This window comes from Aythya ferina (genome assembly GCF_964211825.1).
Source record: "Aythya ferina genome assembly, chromosome: 32".
Classification (NCBI taxonomy): Eukaryota; Metazoa; Chordata; class Aves; order Anseriformes; family Anatidae; genus Aythya; species Aythya ferina.
The window spans coordinates 1,196,371-1,215,064 of record NC_140329.1 but is presented as its reverse complement, the minus strand read 5'-3'; the positions used below and the strand labels follow the sequence as shown (position 1 = coordinate 1,215,064).

Below are 18,694 nucleotides of genomic sequence, written 5' to 3'. Positions count from 1 at the left end.
TTATTGCACTTTGTGTGTGATGTTTTATGGAAAGAACTGAACCATTTGAAGTTATGAGTAGTTACTCTATTACTTAAGTATTAAAAAAATTACTGGGTATTCAGGCAGAGCTTTGCATTCTGAACATAAGCAACCAAGACATGCAAGACACCAGAGCCCTTTGGAGGATTCAGATGGAGCCAGGTGGAGATACCAGGTCACCTCCACTGCCAGCAGTGGTCTTTGTCCCTGTAACTGCAGCCAAGGCCAGCACAGGAAACTCCTTCAGAAAGAACAGCCCAGTCCACTGGGTTCTTGGGATTAACCTAAAGTGGAAATGGCCATTGGGAACCCAAGATACTCTCTTTTGTTCCTAGTAGACAGCTGAACATCCATTTACCATTCTGGGTCATCTGTGGCAAATTCAGGCTGCAAGTCTCAAGAACGGGACACTTCAAATAGCTGAGACAGAACCCATCAGCTTGCCCCACTTCGGGTAATCGTCCCCTTCAAATTATGGGTATGAAAGAAAAAAATGTGAAATGACCCATCAGGTCAAAGCACAGAGTGAGTCATAAGTATTGTGCTGTAGTGGCAGAAGACTAATCAACTAATCAGACTAATCATACTAATCAGGGAGACCTAATCCATTTTAACTGTGAGATAGAGAAAACACACTAAAAATAGTGAAGGGCATTTGGTTGTGGCCTAACATGAAGAAGGATGTAGACCACTGGTGAAGGAACTGACTTCTTGTGCCATCACCAATGTGGATTTACAAACACTACAACACCTAAAGGCAGTATGTCCTATGGCTCTGTCATCACACGGGACAGGGGGAAGGAGCTGCCAGCCAAGGGACACATTTGGGTGTGGATGGTGGGGCCCAGCAGAGACAAGGAGTCAAGGCACTGTGGTGAGGGAGGCCAGGAGAAGCAGCCCAAGGAGTGTTGCCACTTGTGAGGACATGTTTGTGGCAGCAGCCTGAGTGGGCAGCAGCTGTGCGCAGGCAAGGGGAGGCCAGGAAGCGCTTGGCAAGAGCGCTCCTGCCAGCAGAGACAAGGCCAGGGCTTAGGCCAAGGGGAGAGGCAGGCCCAGGGCAGGGGGCTGCAAGGGCCATGCTGAGCTCCCTGCCCTGTGCTGGCCCTCAGCAGATGTGCCAGCTGGCATGCACTGGGAGGTCCTGGATTGCATCAAAGAGCAGCAAGGAGGGCACTGGAGAGGACCAGGGCGAGGTGGGTGGCAGAACCCCATGCAGGGGCTGGCTTGGGGTCCCCTCTACTGCAGTCAGCGCACAGAGCATGGCAGGAGGAAGGCAGGCAGGGCTCGTGGCCACAGTGCAGAGCTTGGCCCTGGATGCTCCATGAGTGCCTTGCAGGTCCTGGCAGGCTGCGGTGAGGGGACAAATGCCCTGGGCCCCCTTCCTGCTCTGCCCAGGCCAGCAAGGGCCCAGAGCGGCCTCCTCTCCCCCACGCCTGCAGCTCTGGGCTCCTTTCATGCAGTACTGACTCTGCAGCACCAAACCCCGCTAGAAGCCCTCCCCTGCATGTTCCCACTGCTCCCTGGCACTGCTGTTGCCCTCTGCCTGGCACTGCCAAGACCAGACCAGCCCCTGCCCACCTCTCCCCACCTCCCTGTTCTCTCCCCAGCCCAGCCCAGCACAGCTGGGCTGGCCCTAGGGCAGTGCTCACCACAGGCTGTTGCAGGGCTCTGGGCACAGCCACCACAGCCCCAGCCCCTCACAAGGCACTGCACCTGCTGAGACAAAGGCGGCTCTGGGCCTCTCCAGCAGCCCCCAGGCTGGGGCCAGTCATGGCTCAGGAAATGGAGATCCATGAAGCTGCAGGAGCCCTGCTCTCTTGCCTGGGAGATCCCCAGCACAGAGTGCCTGTGCCCCACAGGACCAGCCCCACTCCCCAGGCCAGCACAAGAGGCCTGGCCCAGCCACAGAGCAGGCTGCCCTGAGCAGGGACCTGCACAAAGAGCTTTCTATTTCTCCTTTACACCTTACTGCAGGCCCAGAAATGCTGCCCTGCTCTTCCCCGGGGCCATCCCTGCTCCCAGAGAGCCTTGCCCAAGTGGTGTGCCCATGATGGACTGGCTGGCCATTGCTAGCAGCAAGGTGCTCACCCTTCCTGTGCTCACCACAGGGCCCTGAGCTGGTGGTGCTGCTTTGCAGATCCAGGGGCTGTGGTGTCCTGGGACCCCCTGGCAGCTCCCCACTGCGCCTGCTATTCCAATTGGGCAGCAGACCCAACTCTGTGGGGATCTGTGCTGCTGAGCCCCTTTCCATCTGCCCTGACGGTTCAGCAGCACAGGGCATTGCTTGGCAGGGCCATCAGTGTTCCCTGAGGACACAAAGGGGAGGTGACTGCTGAACTAGATCCACATCATGTTTTTTCATAGAAGCTTTCCAGTACCACACTGAACTCTTGGGTACCTTTGCCTGCTGGCTCTTCCCAGCCATTCTGGGCATTGCAGAGCCCTCCTTAACCCGTGGGCTCCTCAGGTTCTCCTTTCTCTTTGGGACACTCTACCTTAGATGGTCAGTCATTAGACAAGGAACCACTCACTGCCCACCCAAACTCACACACTGTCCCTAGAGTTCCCCTGACAACTCCTGGCAGTTCCAGATTCCTCTACAGGATGCCATTTTCAATCAGCTTCAGGTCTAGTGGGACAGTTCCTGGCAGGTAAGTCAAAGGCCAGTTACTGTTTGCTGAGCCATGTGCAAGCAGGACGTACTCCCAGTCTAGCCCTCGGTCCTGCAGTGATGACTCTGGGGCTCTGAACCATGGTGAAGCCCAGAAAAGCAAGAGGCCTATCAATGGAGAAGCTCCTTGGGTGTATTCCTGACATCAGCTTTGGAAGAGGTGTGAAGAGATGTGGTGGAGATGTCACTGCAGAGAAAACTGGACAGCCACCAAGGTGCACAAGATCTCAGGGCTTACCCAAGCAAGCACACAAGAAGCACACTGTGGAAGCCAAAAGAGAGCAGCAGTGAAAAGGCCACGTCCTGCTGCTAGCCATGGCCATGGCTCCAGGGAAGCAGCAGCCCCAACCTGAAGGCAGCAGAGAGGCAGAGCCCGGTGGGCAGTGAGGGGCAGCCCCAAAGGGCCACTGGGGCTACTCCTCCATGTGACAGCAGGGCTCTTGGCCATGAGCTCCTCCAGCATGCTGGGGCTTTTCGCCCAGCTTCAGAGTAGATGGGAAGAGATGGCAACTGAGAATAAATGAAGTTCTACTGGATTATTTATTGTCTTTATCTACACATGAAGTTCAGTTCTATATGATATAAATGGATTAGACACAAACAAACAAAAAATGCATATCGTTATCAAATATAATCATTAAATCAAAATCAAAATTTTCAGAAAATCGTATAAAAGAAACTATTATGGTCCTAATAGGTTTCCAAAAGCTCTGAGTCCTGTTAGGATTGTGAATCCATTATTAATGATGAAGAAGCATGTATCCAATTAGTTTTCTCACTGCATTCTTGAGCTCCTGGTTCCTCATTCTGTAGATGATGGGGTTCACTGCTGGAAGCAACACCGAGTACAAAACTGCCATCATTAGGTCCAGGGATGGCGAGGAAAGGGAGGGGGGCTTCAGGTAGGCAAACATGCCTGTGCTGATAAACAGGGAAACAATGGCCAGGTGAGGGAGGCATGTGGAAAAGGCTTTGTGTTGGCCCTGCTGAGAGGGCATCCTCAGTACAGCCCTGAAGATCTGCACATAGGAAACAACAATGAAAATGAAACACCCAAATGATAAACAGACACTGACTACGATGAGTCCAACCACCCTGAGAAATGACTCTGAGCAGGAAAGCTTGAGGATCTGGGGAATTTCACAGAAGAATTGGTCCACAGCATTGCCTTGGCAGAGGGGCAGGGAAAATGTATTGGCCGTGTGCAGGACAGCATGGAGAAAGCCACTGCCCCCGGCAGCTGCTGCCATCTGGGCACAGGCTCTGCTGTCTAGGAGGATCCCGTAGTGCAGGGGCTTGCAGATGGCAACGTAGCGGTCGTAGGCCATGATAGTAAGGACAGAAATTTCTGATGACACGAAGAAGAGAAAGGAAAAGACCTGTACAGCGTATCCTTTGTAGGAGATGGCCCTGGTGTCCCAGAGGGAATTGGCCATGGCTTTGGGGACAGTGGTGGAGATGCAGCCCAGGTCGAGGAGGGCGAGGTTGAGGAGGAAGAAGTACATGGGGGTGTGGAATCAGTGGTTGCAGCCTACGGTGGTGAAGATGAGGCCATTGCCCAGGAGGGCAGCCAGGTAGATGCCCAGGAAGAGCATGAAATGCAGGAGCTGCAGTTCCCGTGTGTCTGTGAAAGCCAGAAGGAGGAACTTCATCACAGAGCTGCTGTTGGGCATTTTCTGACAATGGATATAATTTCCTGTTAAAGAGGAAAAGGCAGAACAAAGTCAGACCAGACCTCTCTGAGGAAAACCTTTTGCAAGTCTTAGAGCACCCTCAGCCTGAGTCTCTTTTTGCAGAACTTTTCTTCAGCTCTATTGTTTGAGCTCAAGATGGTGCTTGCTGAGAGTGGCACTGAGAGTAGGGGCAACTGTGGAGTACTTCCTGCTGTGCGTCAGGATGGAAAAAGGAACACAGAGAAAACTCAGGTTCAGTCCACTAGTCAGATCCATGATCTTTGGAGTGCTGTTACAAAAACCTCATGTGAATGCAGAGGCAAAGCTTCAGGGGGTTTGTTTGCTGTGTTTTATTCCCTTAGTCCCTATAACGCTTAGGAGAGATATTGGGTGGTTGAACTCCCTGACTGTTCCTGTGCACTCCTGGTGAAAGCCTGTGAGTACGAGGAGGCAAAGGGACTGTCACTTGGCGAAGACTGAGCAGAGCAGCTCTGCCAACCAGTCCTGTTCGCAGCTGCCCTTTGTCACCCCTCTGTGAGCTGCAGGAGCATCCCCCTCAGGTGTTTCCCTCAGAAGAAACTGGAGACAGCTGAGAGCAGAGAAGCCCCAGTCCAAGTGCAGCTGGACAGCATCCTCACGTTGCCTCTGGGTGAAGCTCTGAGCCAGAAGGAGCTTGGGAGCTTCTCTTCACCTGGGCTCTGCCTGCTGTGCTGGCCATGCCTGCCCCACAGCCCATGGGCTGCAGGGAGAGAGAAGACCAGGGAGTGGCTGCTCCAGGGGAAGACGTCTGCACTGCAGGGCATGACTGTGAGGTGCCCGAATCCCCCCTGCCACGATGTTTCTGCCAACAGCTCCTTCTGGCCGCCTGCCCCTCTCTCTGCTGCCTGCAGCTGTCCCTGCTGGGAGCTGCTGCTCTGTGCCCACCTCTTCTTTCCCCCTGCCTGTGCTCACAGACCCCATCCCACGTGGCTGTGCTCAGCGCTGCCCTGCAGCACCCTGCCACTAGCAGGGCACGGCCAAAGGGCACCTCCATGGCTGCAGGAGCTACGGGGCACCTGAGATAGAGCCCAGCATGGCCAGACAGGGCAGGGTGTTCTGGGCTGACTGGGGGCACCTGGTTTAGGGCACTCCAAGGGGCTCCTGCCAGACTTCCTCACCTCACAGTGCAATCCAGCAGGACTCTCAAAGCCTACTGCATTGCCCACTGCCCTCCCAGAAGTAAGACCCAGCAGGATACCCTTCCAGGACCTGCAGCTGCATGGCACTGCAGTAAGTGCCTCCTGCAGTCAGCTCTCAGCATACTCCCATTGACAACTGCCTCCAAGCCCTCTCTCCTTCTCTCCTCTCAGCATGCCACCTGTGATTAGAGTCCCCAGCCCTGCTGTGCTGTGCAGAGGAGCTGCTCTTGGGCAGAGCTGTCTCTGCACCAGGGCCCTCTTGCCAGGAGCTCTCTCTGTCCCAGGAGCCGAGCCCAGCTCAGCAGCAGAGGTCCAGCCCAAGCACTGTAATCACCCCTCTGGTGACTTTGGTGATGAGCCCTCAAAATGCAGGCACTGAGAGCAAATTGAAGAAATCTCTCAAGAAGTCCAAATCAGATACAAGTTTCCTGCAGTGTCCCCCTGAGGGCCAGCACTGACACAGCCTCCCTTGGAACTCATTAGAAGATAACATTGGAGGCAGTGAGGACAAGTAGACAAAGGCAATGTGAAGGTGACACTGTTGTGTAGGAAAACTGGATGTGTTTCACCAAGCACAAAGGTCCCTGGAAGGGATATCCTTTCCCTTCACACATTGTTCAGGGGTCTTCCTGGGGCAGTATGAGATGGTGATGTGCATGGCCAGGTGCAGGACAATTGTATGACCCCTGCCTTGTTCATAGGTGGGTGAGGATTCAGGTAGACTCTGGTGCTTTAGCGATTAGCTGTCTCCTCATAGGCCTCAGTGGCAGAGACAACAGCCATAGCCATGGACACAAATATCTCATAAGACGTCTCTCTATGAAGCCAGCCTGGTTCTGGGTGAGCAGGCACCATTGCTCTATGGCATCCCTCGTGGTGCCCAGGCTCTCCTCCTCCTGGGCACTGCTCACTCAGCAGGGTCCCAGTCTGCCCTGATGTGTGGGGTTATTCTTCTTCTGTTGCAGGACTAGGCTCTTCTCTTTGTAAATGTCAAGAGGTTTCTGTAGGTAAAACCTTGCAGTTTCTCAAGGTTCTCCTGGACAGATGCTCCATTGTGTCAGCTGTTAATGGCTGCAGGCGGATGGCTCACCCTGATTATGCTGTCTGTTACAAGATAACTGCATCAACAATTGCAGGACAATTTGCACAATACAGGATTTAGTGGAATAAAACTGCAGCACAGTATCACAAAATGTTAGAGGACTGAATTCCACCGGATTCTACTTTTTCTCTGCTTCCTTCTCATTTTGTTTGGAACCACATCCTAAATGTTGTGACGCTGTGCAGGGACAAAATTAGAAGGTTGAAAGACCAACTGTAGCCCAATCTATCTATTAAAGATAATTTTTAAAAAATATAATTTTTAAAATTAATAAAATAAAAAAAAAAAAGAGGATTAATGAGAATCTTCATCCTTTATTGTTTGTGGGAGGAAAGATGGGTAAAAGTGATGAGGAAAATGCTGAGGTACTTATTGCTTCCTTTGCCTCAGTCTCCAGTAGCAAGAACAGCTGTTCCCCTGGTACTCAGGCTCTTGAACTGGTAGATAAGGACAGTGAGTGGAACGAAGCCCTCATAATCCATGAGGAAAAGTTTTGAGACCTGCTACTCCACTTAGATGTATGCAAGTCTATGGGGCCAGATGGGATCCACCCGATGGTTCTGAGGGAGCTGGCCAAAGTGCTCATCAGCAGTCCAGGCATTCAGGCGAGGTCTCAGTTGACTGGCAACTAGCCAATGTGAAGGCCATCTACAGGAAGGGCTGGAAGGAGGATCTGGGGAACTACAGGCCTGTCAGTCTAACCTCGGTGCTGGGGAAGCTCATGGAGCAGATTATCTTGAGTACCTGTACTGGGTCTGGCTGGAATGTTAACTTTCCCGGCAGCAGCCCATACAGTGCCGTACTCTGTACTTGTAGCTGGAACAGCAGTGTTATCACACCAGTGTTGTGTCTACTGCTGAGCAGCAGTGGCACAGCATTGGGCCTTTCTCTAACCCTCCTAGGGGGTGGGCAAAAAGTGAGGAGAGAAACATCACTAGGGCAGCTGACCTAAACCAATCAAAGGGATATTCCATACCATGTGGTGTCACACTCAGCAATAAAAGGTGGAAACAGGAAGAAGAGGGGAGGGGTGGGCTCTCGTTGGGAAAACGTCGGTCCTCCTCTCGAACACCGGCTGCGTGCGTTGAGGCCTTGCTTCAAGGACGTGGTCAATCATGGCTCATTTGTGGGAAGTAGAGAGTAATTTCTTTCCTCTGTACTTCCATATAGCTTTCATTTATTTTGTTTGTTTGTTTTCCTCCCTTCTTTTTTTTTTTTTCCTTTTTCCCCTCCCTTTTTCCCCTTTCCCTTTTATTTCCCCTTAGTTAAATTGTTTACTTCATGGTAGTCTTTATTTAATTATTATAATTATTTCCCTTTAATTAAATTATCCTTATCTCAACCCGTGAGTTGTTCTTTGCTTTACTTCTCCCCCTCCTCATCTAAAGGAGGGGGAGTGTGAGAGCGGTTGTGGGGTTTAGCTGCCCAGCACAGTAAAACCACCACAGTACCATCACACAATGCTTCCAGGACCAGCAGGTGATCAGGCCCAGCATGGGTTTATCAAAGCCAGGTCCTGCTTGGCAAATCCGATCTCCTTCTAAGACAAGGTGATGTGCTCAGTGAAAAAGGGAAAGGCTGTGGATGTGGTCTACCTGGACCTCAGTAAAGCTTTTGAAACTGTTTCCCGCAGCATTCTCCTAGAGAAACTGGCTGCTCAAGGCCAGGATGGATGTATGCTTCACTGGGTTAAAAATTGGCTGTATCTTCTTCTTCAATATCTTCATCAGTGATCTGGATGAAGGGATGGAGTGCACCCTCAGTAAGTTTGCAGACTACACCAAGTTGGGTGCAAGTGTTGATCTACTCAAGGGTAGGAGGGCTCTGCAGAAGGATCTGGATAGGCTGGACCCATGGGCCAAGGCCAACTCTATGAAGTTCAACAAGGCCAAGTGCCGGGTCCTGCACTTGGGGAACATGAGCCCAATATAATGCTGGGGGAAGGGTGGCTTGACAGCTACCCAGGGGAAAAGGACCTGGGAATATGTGTGGATAGCTGGCTGAATAAGAGCCAGCAGTGTTCTCAGGTTCCCAAGAAGGCCAACAGCATCCTGGCTTGTACCAGGTATACTGTGGTCAGAAGAAGTAGGGAAATGATTGTTGCTCTGTACTCGGCCCTGTTGAGGCCACATCTCGAGTACTGCGTTCAGCTCTGGGGCTCCCAGCACAAGAAGGACACAGATCTATTAGAATGAGTCCAGAGGAGGGCCATGAGGATGATCAATGGGCTAGAGCACCTCTCCCCTGAAGACAGGTTGGGGGTTGTTCAGCCTGGAGAAGAGAAGGCTCTGGGGAGACCTTACAGTGGCCTTCTAGTCTCCTTTCCTGGGTACTCCCCAGGAAAGCTGGGGAGGGACTTGTCATCAAAGAGAGTAGTGATGGGACTAGGGTTAATGGTTTTAAACTGAAAGAGGGTAGATGCAAATTAGACATTAGAAAGAAGTTCTCTTATTCAGAGGGTGGTGAGGAACAGGCTGCCCAGAGAAGCTGTGGATGCCCCATCCCTGGAGGTGCTCAAGGCCAGGTTAGATGGAGCTTTTAGCAACCTGGTCTAGTGAAAGGTGTCTCTGACCATATCAGGAGAGTTGGAATTATGTCATCTTTAAGGTGCTTTCATACCCAAACTATTCTGTGATAATGTAAATATGAAACACAGCACCATACCAGCTCCTAGGAAAAACAAACAAACAAACAAACAAACAAACAAAAAACTATCTTAGTCAAAACTAGGACACTATCAACCCCTCATTCCATACCATGTCTGTCATGCTCAGGTCAGACACTTCCCAATTAATCACCATCGATTTTCCTATCTCTTGATATGCACACAAAAATATCATGCCCTTAGTCTATTAGTGCCTATAACATTAACGTTTAACAACAACAATGATACTACTAATAATAATTATTATAATTCCTTTTGTGTCCTAATAAACTGCCTTTATCTCAACCCGCGATCTTTTGCATTTTTGTTTCCTCTCAGTTCTCTCCTCCATCCCACTGGATGAATATCACTGGAGTGTTGAGCTTCCTGCAAGGCCAAACCGCAGCAAATCTTTTTGGTGCCTATTGTGGAGCACAAAGGTTGAGACGACAGATCAGACCACAGTGTTTTAAAAGTAAATTGTTATAAGCATTAGATCATTTTAAAAGTTGCTGATTACAATGTTGATTTTTTGATCTCAGGTCTGTTGTGCTTGTTTTCAGAATTGTGTTGTATAGGACATTACTAACTGTCTTCCACGCCATGCCGTTTATCAGTTTTGGGGGCTGGTTTAAGGTAACGCTTTTGCTTTATTGGATAACACTGACTTAGGATAAATTTATTGCCACCTCCATATCTTCATCTCTTAGAAACTATTAATAATTACACTCTTTTACACTCTTTTGTCATGTGTTGTCATGTCAGAGGTTTCAGCTTTGCCCAATTCATCCTTCAGGGCTGCTTTCAGTTTTCTACACAGAGGGGGCCACTGCCTCCCTGATGCCCGGGGGAGCATAAAGCCTGCATGGAAGCCTGGAAGAAGTTACCCTGGGTCCATAGCAGCCATTCTAGATCCAAAAGTTATAGGCAGGAAGTGCACTTTTGAGGTGTTGCAGAGCTGCTGGGCACATTGTGCAGGGTGCTCCTACAGACCTTGGTCCTCTTTCTCCAGGCTGGCTTAGGCGCTGTTTCTTTCTCAGACATGGACTAGCCAGCAGAGGTGAGACAGATACTCTAAATTCATGAAAGCCATCAGAAAACTGCCCCTAAGAAGATGGCTGATTTCAGGAAGTCAGGAAAACATGGCCAGGAGAGATGAGACATTTGGGGGAGGGAGGAAGAGCTTGGATAGAAGAAGATAACAACTTTGAAGAGGTAAGAATAACGATTTTGAAGAGGTTGAGGTAATGTTGATCCTGACTTAATGCTGACTTAAAGCAGTCATGTGAGGCCCTTAGCCTATTTTAATCTGTAACATTAATCCCTAAACCTAAATGCTGCTCTGCACCCTGAGAGGAATACACTACTCTAATGTTTGATCACAATATCCCTTGAAGCCAAACTTAGTCCATAGCCACTTTCCATTATGCTTACACTCTTGCTCGTCCTGATCCCTGCCCCTTATCCGTGCCCTTAACACTAGCATTAAAGTGCTCTATTTAACCCTAGTCTTCTTGCAGACCTAAACAAAACCCTATCCTGCAGAGCTTGACCATACCCTAACCACAGACCTGACACCACCAGCAGAACACTAAACCTTTGCTTAATCTCTAACCCAGAAAGGTGAGCTCTAGTTCTTAATGCCATAAATGAACAACTAACACCCAAAGCCCCCATTCCTGTGCATTAACTTCCTCACCTTCAATCCTTCTCCTAAGCCTTAACTTTAGGTGCTTGGCCCCTTGGGGCAGGGCAGGAACCGTGAGGTTGCTGTGCAGTCACATGGCATTCAAAGATGAATGTGAGGGGCCATGGATCTGATCAACTCACAAGGAGGAGATGGGTGGGAATGCACTGATGAGCTCAGCCCTGCCTCAGGATCTCCTGCCCTAGCAGGAGCAATGTGACTGTGAGGTCACTTCTGTCCCTGCAGTTGATAGGGCAGCAGCAGGAATGTGTCAAAGAAAGGGGCTGTGAGGTCACTTCTATCTGAACTAGATGACAGGTCACCTTTGACTTAGATCTGGGGTCTGTACTTTTGGGCTGACATCTGGCAGTGGCCTTTCTAGGCCAGCAGAAGGCACCTGGTTGGCATGCTGACTGTGGGATCCCCTCTGCCTCCATACCCAGGAGGACCCAGACAGAAAGAATGCAAATTGCTTGCAGAAGAGATAAAGGATAATCAGAAGGGTTTTTTAAAGTATGTAAACAGTAAAAGGAAGACTAGGGATAATGTGTATCCCTTGCTGAACGAGGTGGGTGTCCTGGTAACGGGAGATGCTGAGAAGGCGGAGATACTGAATGCTTTCTTTGCTTCAGTCTTTTCTTCAAGGACTTCCCCTCCCGGGACTCCTCAACCCTGGAGGGAGAAGAAAGAGGCTGAGAAATGGAGGGCTCTCCCCAGTTGATGATAAGGTGGTTCGGGAGCATCTGAGTAGGCTCAACACACACAAATCAATGGGTCCCGATGGGATGCATCCAAAAGTGCTAAGGGAGTTGGCAGAGGTGATCACTGAACCACTCTCTATCATCTTTGAGAGGTCCTGGAGAGGTGCCTGAAGACTGGAGGATAGCCAGTGTCACTCCGGTCTTCAGGAAGGGCAAGAAAGAGGATCCGGGAAACTACAAGCCAGTTGGTCAGTCACACCTCTGTCCCTGGAAAGTTGTTGGTACAGCATGTTCTGGATGCCATCTCCAAGCAATTGGAAGAGAAGAAGGTTATGAGGAGTAGTCAGCATGGATTCACCAAGGGGAAATTGTGCTCGACCAACCTCAATGCCTTCTATGATGGCATCACCAGCTTGGTAGATGGGGGGAGAGCAGAGGATGTCATCTACCTTGACTTTAGCAAGGCTTTCGATACTGTCTTCCATGACATCCTGCTAGCAAAGCTGCAAAAGTGTAGGGTAGAGGATGTATAGGATAGAGGAAGTGTACGATAGAGGATTTGCTCCTGATGGACGGACCCTGTTGTACGGACCAATACTGGAGCAGTTCTTGAAGAGCTTCTGGCTGTGGGAAGCCCACTCAGGATCAGTTCAAGAAGGACGGCATCCTGTGGGAGGGAACCTGTGCTAGAGCAGGGGCAGAGAGTGACTCTGAAGGAGCAGTGGAGATGAAGCATTATGGACTAACCACAGCCCCGATTCCCCTGAACTACCTGTGAGGTGGAAGTAGGAGACAGTATATGTTGGGGAAAGGTGGTTTTAGTTTGCTTGTAGCTCCTCACTATTCTAGTCTTCTAGTGATAGCAACAAATTAAATTAATCTCCCTGTGCTCATTTATTTTTGCCCGTGAAAATAATTGGTGACTGTGACAATACAGGGGGTTACAGTTGGACAAGATGATCTTGGAGGTCTTTTCCAACCTTAGTGACGCTATGACTCTATGATTTTGTTACACTTGGTGGCTGATCTCCTGACCTTACTAGGAGAACAAACCCCAAGCTCTTTTCATCACATTTTCTCTCCTTTTTCCTTTGAGAAGGAGTTAGAGACAGGTTGTAAAGGAGTTCAGCTGCTTAGCAGAGTAAAACCACCACTGCAGGAACATGGGGGGGGGTTCAGCACCAGAGCTGTGGCCATCCAAGGATGGCATCTCAGCACCCAGGACATGATCTGATATCTCCCAGGGAAATCTGTCCCTGCATTGTCCCCCTGTACGAGGACATGCAGAACAGTGACCGAAGAAGCCTTAGGGCTCAGGGCAGCCCTAGTATCAGAACCTAGGAGTCCTGGCTCCCCCATTGTCCCCTGAGCCAAGCGGGACCCTCAGAAAGGGCTCTCACAGCAGCCACCAGCTCTGTCCGGAGACACAGCCCCCATCCCAGCCCAGGACTTGCAGCTTTGGACAGCTGACAGGAGGTAGAGGAGTAGAGGAGGGTGGATATCTTTTTAGTTCACTTTTTGTTTCTCACTGCTCCAGTCTGTTAGTAATGTTAGTAAATATATTATCTTAATCTCCCTACAGAATCTGCTTATACCATGACTGCAACTGATGAGTCATCTCCCCTTCCCTTAACTCAACCCAGCAGCCCTTTCCAACTCTATTTTCTTCATTTGTACCTTTCAGGAGCAGGGGTGAAAGGGTGGTGTGGTAGAGTTCAGCTGCCCATCAGTGTGAAACCACCGCGATGCTCAGACCTATTGCTGACACCAGCTTTGAAAGAAGAGGCAGGATTTCAGGCAGTGCATTGGAGAGATGCTGTCTTACTAAGCAGATGCTAAAGGAGAGTCGAAGTTGACATGCAGGGAGGGAAAAACTGTGCAGAGTAAACAGAGCAGTTTAATACCTCAGGAGATGTAGAGCTTAGGGATATGGTTTAGTGGGGACTGCTAGCGTTAGGTCAGAGGTTGGACTCGATGATCTTGAGGTCTCTTCCAACCTAGAAATTCTGTGATTCTGTGATTCTGTGTGAGATGCTGGATGAATAAAAAGATACTCTCTTAGAAGTAATAAATGGAAATGACACTAAAGATAAAGATAACGTCGTGGTTTAACCCGGCCAGCAGCTAAACACCACACAGCTATTCGCTCACCCTCCCCCTCCCTCTCTGGGACGGGGGAGAGAAGTGGAAAATGAAGCCCGTGAGTTGAGATAAAGACAGTTTAATAAGACAGGAAAATAATAATAACAATAATAATAATAATAATAACAACAATGATGATAATAGTACTACTAATAATAATATGTACAAACAAGTGATACACAATGCAATTGCTCACCACACGCTGACCAATGCCCAGCCTAACCCCGAGCAGTCCAGCCCCCCTCCCCCGGCTAGCCACCCCTATATATTGTTTAGCATGATGTCAGATGGTATGGAATACCCCTTTGGCCAGTTTGGGTCACCTGTCCTGTGTCTGTCCCCTCCCAGCTCTTGCTGCACCCCCAGCCTGCCCATTGGCAGGACAGAGCAAGAAGCTGAGACGTCCTTGGCTTAGTATAAGCACTGCTCTGCAACAATTAAAACATCGGGGTGTTATCAGCATTCTTCTCATCCTAAGCCAAAACATAGCATTCTACCAGCTACTAGGAAGAAAATTAATTCTGTTCTAACTGAAACCAGGACAAATAAACATAGCAGTACACTTAACAAAACAAGTACCGAGTACCGGGCCTTCAAACCATAACGAGGAAGTCATTTGCAGAGAAAGAGGGGTAATACATAACGATTCAGAAACAGCCACAAAATTGCTTTCCTGAAAGCACCCTTGAGCTCCGTGTTTCTCATGCTGTAGATGAGGGAATTGAATGTTGGTGGCACCACCGAGTACAGAACTGCCACCACGAGATTTAGGGTTGGGGAGGAGAGGGAGAGGGGCTTGAGGTAGGCAAAAAAGGCAGTGCTGGGAAAGAGGGAGACCACGGCCAGGTGAGGGAGGCATGTGGAGAAGGCTTTGTGCTGTCCCTGCTCAGAGGACATCCTCAGCACAGCCCTGAAGATCTGCACGTAGGAGAAAAGAATGAAAACAAAACAGCCAGATGCAAAACAGATACCAACCATAAGCACCCAAAGTTCCCTGAGGTAGGAGTGTGAGCAAGTGAGCTTAAGGATCTGGGGAATTTCACAGAAGAATTGGTCCACAGCATTGCCTTGACAGAGGGGCAGGGAAAATGTATTAACAGACTGCAGTAGAGCATAGAGAACCCCACTGCCCCAGGCAGCTGCTGCCATCTGGGCACAAGCTCTGCTGCCCAGGAGGGTCCTGTAGTGCAGGGGCTTGCAGATGGCAACGTAGCAGTCATAGGACATGACGGTGAGAAGATAATACTCTGCCGATATCAAGAAGACAAACAGAAAGACCTGGGCAGCACATCCTGTGTAGGAGATGGCCCTGCTGTGCCAGAGGCAATTGGCCATGGCTTTGGGGAGAGTGGTGGTGATGCAGCACAGGTCAATCACGGAGAGGTTGAGGAGGAAGAAGTACATGGGGGCGTGGAGGCGGTGGTCATAGGCTACGGCGGTGAGGATGAGGCCATTGCCCAGGAGGGCAGCCAGGTAGATGCCCAGGAAGAGTGCGAAGTGCAAGAGCTGCAGCTCCCGTGTGTCTGAGAATGCCAGCAGGAGGAACTCAGTGATGGAGCTGCTGTTGGTCATTTTCTGACATTGGACACGGCTCTCTGTTGGAGAGCAAAAGGCAGAAAAAGTTGGAACAGACCTCTCTGAGGAAAACCTGCTGTAGGCCTTCAAGCACCTCCCAGTTCAATCCTTGCTATTTGAAGAACTTTTCTGCAACTCTCTTGTTTGAACTGTGTCTGCTACTGGCTCAGAGTGCCACTGATAGCAGGGGCTGCTATGGGGAAAACTCAAGTCCAGTCCAATTGTCAGATGAAGGAGCTTTGCTGTGTAGTTGCAAATAATTCATTTGAAAGCAGACCTGAGCTGTATATATATAAATATAAATATATTTAAAAGCCCGTATATATATATAACTTTGCTTTATTTTATCCCAGTAGACCCTATAATGCTTAAGACAGGTTTTGCAAGACTGGAGAATGCTGCTGAGGGAAGAGGACCACAGCAAGCCAGACAGAGCTTGGGAGCTTCTCTTCTTTTCCATGGCTGCAGGAGCTAAGGGGCAGCTGACAGAGAGCCCGGCATGGCCAGACAGGGCAGGGTGTTCTGTGCTGACCGGGGGCACCTGGCTTAGGGTACTCCAAGGGGCTCCTGCCAGACTTCCTCACCTCGCAGTGCAATCCAGCAGGGCTCTCAAAGCCTACTGCATTGCCCACTGCCCTCCCAGAAACAAGACCCAGAAGGAGACCCTTCCAGGACCTGCAGCTGCATGGCTCTGCAGCCAGAGACTTACCTTGTCAAGGGCTGTGCAGATTTCTCCTCCAGTCAGCTCTCAGCATCCTCCAACTCTCAACTGCCTCCAACCCCTCTCTCCTTCTCTCCTCTCTGCATGCCACCTGTAATTAAAGCCCCAACCCTGCTGCGCTGTGCAGAGGAGCTGCTCCTAGGCAGAGCTGTCTCTCTGCACCAGGGCCCTCTTGCCAGGAACTTCCATTGGGCCCAGGAACCCAGCCCAGCTCAGCAGCAGAGGCCCAGCCCAAGCACTGTAATCACCCCTCTGGTGGCTTTGGTGATGAGACCTCAAAATGCAGGCACTGAGAGCAAATTGAAGAAATCTCTCAAGAAGTCCAAGTCAGGTGAAGGTTTCTTGGAATGTCCCCCTGAGGGCACTGACATAGCCTCCCTTGGAGCTCATTGGAGTCAAACATTGGAGGCAGTTAGGACAAATAGAGAAAGACAATGTCAAGGCACACTGATGTGTAGAAAAGTTGGATGTGTTTCACCAGGGACAAGGGCCTGGCCTTTGACCCCTGGTCCCTAGGAAGAGAGATCCTTTCCCTTCACACCTTGCTCGGGGCTCTTCCTGGGGCAGTAGGAGATGGCATGTGCATGGCCAAGTGTAGGAGAATGGTATGACCCCTGCCTGGTTCATGGGTGGGGGCAAGGAGGCAATGAGACCCTTGTGCATCAACTGTACACTGTATCCGTTTAGTCCTCAGTGGCAGGGACAACAGCCATAGCCATGGGCAAAGACCTCAGTCCTGCTGGGACTCTCAGTCTTGCCAAAGCCCTTACCCCTCTGCACACCAGACTGTCCAAGGGACTCCCAGACCTGCACATCTTTCCCTGCTGGCTGTAGACACTTCTTGTAATGTCACACCGGATCTGAGCTGAGTATAACTCAGATTTTCTTGCTGGCCATGCTCCCCATAAAGCAGCTCTGTAGAAAGCTGGTCTGTTTCCTGGTGAGCAGGCACCACTGCTCGTATGGCATCCCTCGTGGGGGATGTTCACAAGTCTATGGAGCTAGATGGGATCCACCTGAGGGTACTGAGGGAGCTGGCAGAAGTGTTTGTCATGCCACTTTCCATCATTTATCAGCAGTCCTGGCTATCAGGGGAGTTCACAGTCAATTGATGACTAGCAAATGTGATGCCCACCTACAAAATGGCCAGAAGGAGGATCTCTGAGCTACAAGACTGTCAGTCTGACCTCAGTGTCGGGGAAGCTCATGGAGCAGATTATCTTGAGTACCATCACACAATGCTTCCAGGACAACCAGGTGATCACACCCAGTCAGCATGGGTTTATCAAAGGCAGGTCCCGCTTGGCAAATCAAATCTCAGTCATAACAAGGTGATGCTCTCAGCAGATGAGGGAAAGGCTCTGGATGTGGTCTACCTAGACCTCAGTAAGGCCTTTGAGATCTTTTTCCACAGCATTCTGCAGAGACACTGTCTGTTCAGTGTTTGGACAGGTGTACGCTTAGTTTAGTTAAAAACTGGCCCAAAGAGTCCTGGTAAATGCAGATAAATGCAGCTGGGGGCCAGTCACTAGTGGTGTCCCCCAGAGCCCAGTACTGGGGCCAGTTCTCTTCAATATCTTCATCAATGATGTGGATGAGGGGATCAAGTGATGTGGATGATGATGTGGATGAGGAGATCAATTCTAGTCCTGCATCCAAATCGTTTCTAAAAGTATTGAAGAGGACTGGCCCTAAAATGGAGCCTTGGAGGACCCCACTAAAGACCGTCCGCCAGTCCAATGTGGCCTCATTTACCACAACCCTTTGAGCTTTGTCTTGGGAAGTTGACCCCAATATGTACTGCTGAGCACCATGTTATATGCCATGGAATGTACATTTGGTAAGGCTGGGTCAGCTGTCATGGCAGGTTCCCCTCCCAGCCTCTTGCCCACACACAGCCCACTCGAAGGTGGGGCAGAGTGAGAAGCAAAGAAGGCCTTGATGCTGTGCAAACACTGCTCAGAAACAGTGACTACAGCCGTGGGTGACCAACACTGCTCTGCTCATATATCAAAAGCACAGCACCACAGGGGCTGCTCTGCAGAGAGTAACTCCGTCCCAGCCACAGCCAGTGCAGGGCCACATGCTGGACAAAAAGGCTCCCTCTGAGTTCAGGAAGGAGGCAGGAAGATGTTAATAAGCAGCAGGACAATTGAGGAAGCCCAAAGCCCCTACTGAAGGCTCATTGAGTGCCACCTGAGAGGCAGTGCTGGCCAGTGGGGAGGGCCAGGAAAATGACTTGTGTGAAGGCTGTGAGAAACAAGGAAATTCAGGGATTTAGCAGATCCTTAAAGTCCTGCCTAAGACCTCAAATGGAAACCCGTGTATGTCTGTGGATGGAGAAGGAGGGGGCAAGTCCTCGGACTGGGCAAGGCAGAAGGGCCCTGTGTGAAGCTGAGCTGATGGAGAAGTATCCATTTTCTCTGCAGCTCTGCAGCCCCAGGGCACAAAGCAGCCCCAGCAAAGGAGTCTGGTGAGAGATTCCTTGCAGCCCTGGGGCAATGGCAGTGACCCCATGAGCTGGGTCTGCCTCCCAGCCTGCCCAGCACAGCCCTGCAGAGTGCCCTGTGCCCCGGGCA

At 50.4% G+C, this 18,694-nt stretch overlaps 1 protein-coding gene, 1 long non-coding RNA gene and 1 pseudogene across 3 annotated transcripts in view; all 3 read right to left on the bottom strand.

The window, feature by feature from the left end:
• Positions 1-18,694, bottom strand: part of LOC311425575 — a 329,601-nt gene that overhangs the window by 21,986 nt on the left and 288,921 nt on the right. The window lies entirely within an intron of this gene.
• LOC311425606 (olfactory receptor 14C36-like) lies at positions 3,433-4,365 on the bottom strand (annotated as a pseudogene). The gene has a single exon. The product of its transcript is annotated as an olfactory receptor 14C36-like (transcript).
• On the bottom strand, positions 14,432-15,391 carry LOC311425605 (olfactory receptor 14A16-like; the record flags this gene model as incomplete). Its single annotated transcript, XM_084501543.1, has 1 exon — positions 14,432-15,391. One exon carries the CDS (start codon positions 15,389-15,391, stop codon positions 14,432-14,434), a length of 960 nt encoding a protein of 319 aa, XP_084357669.1.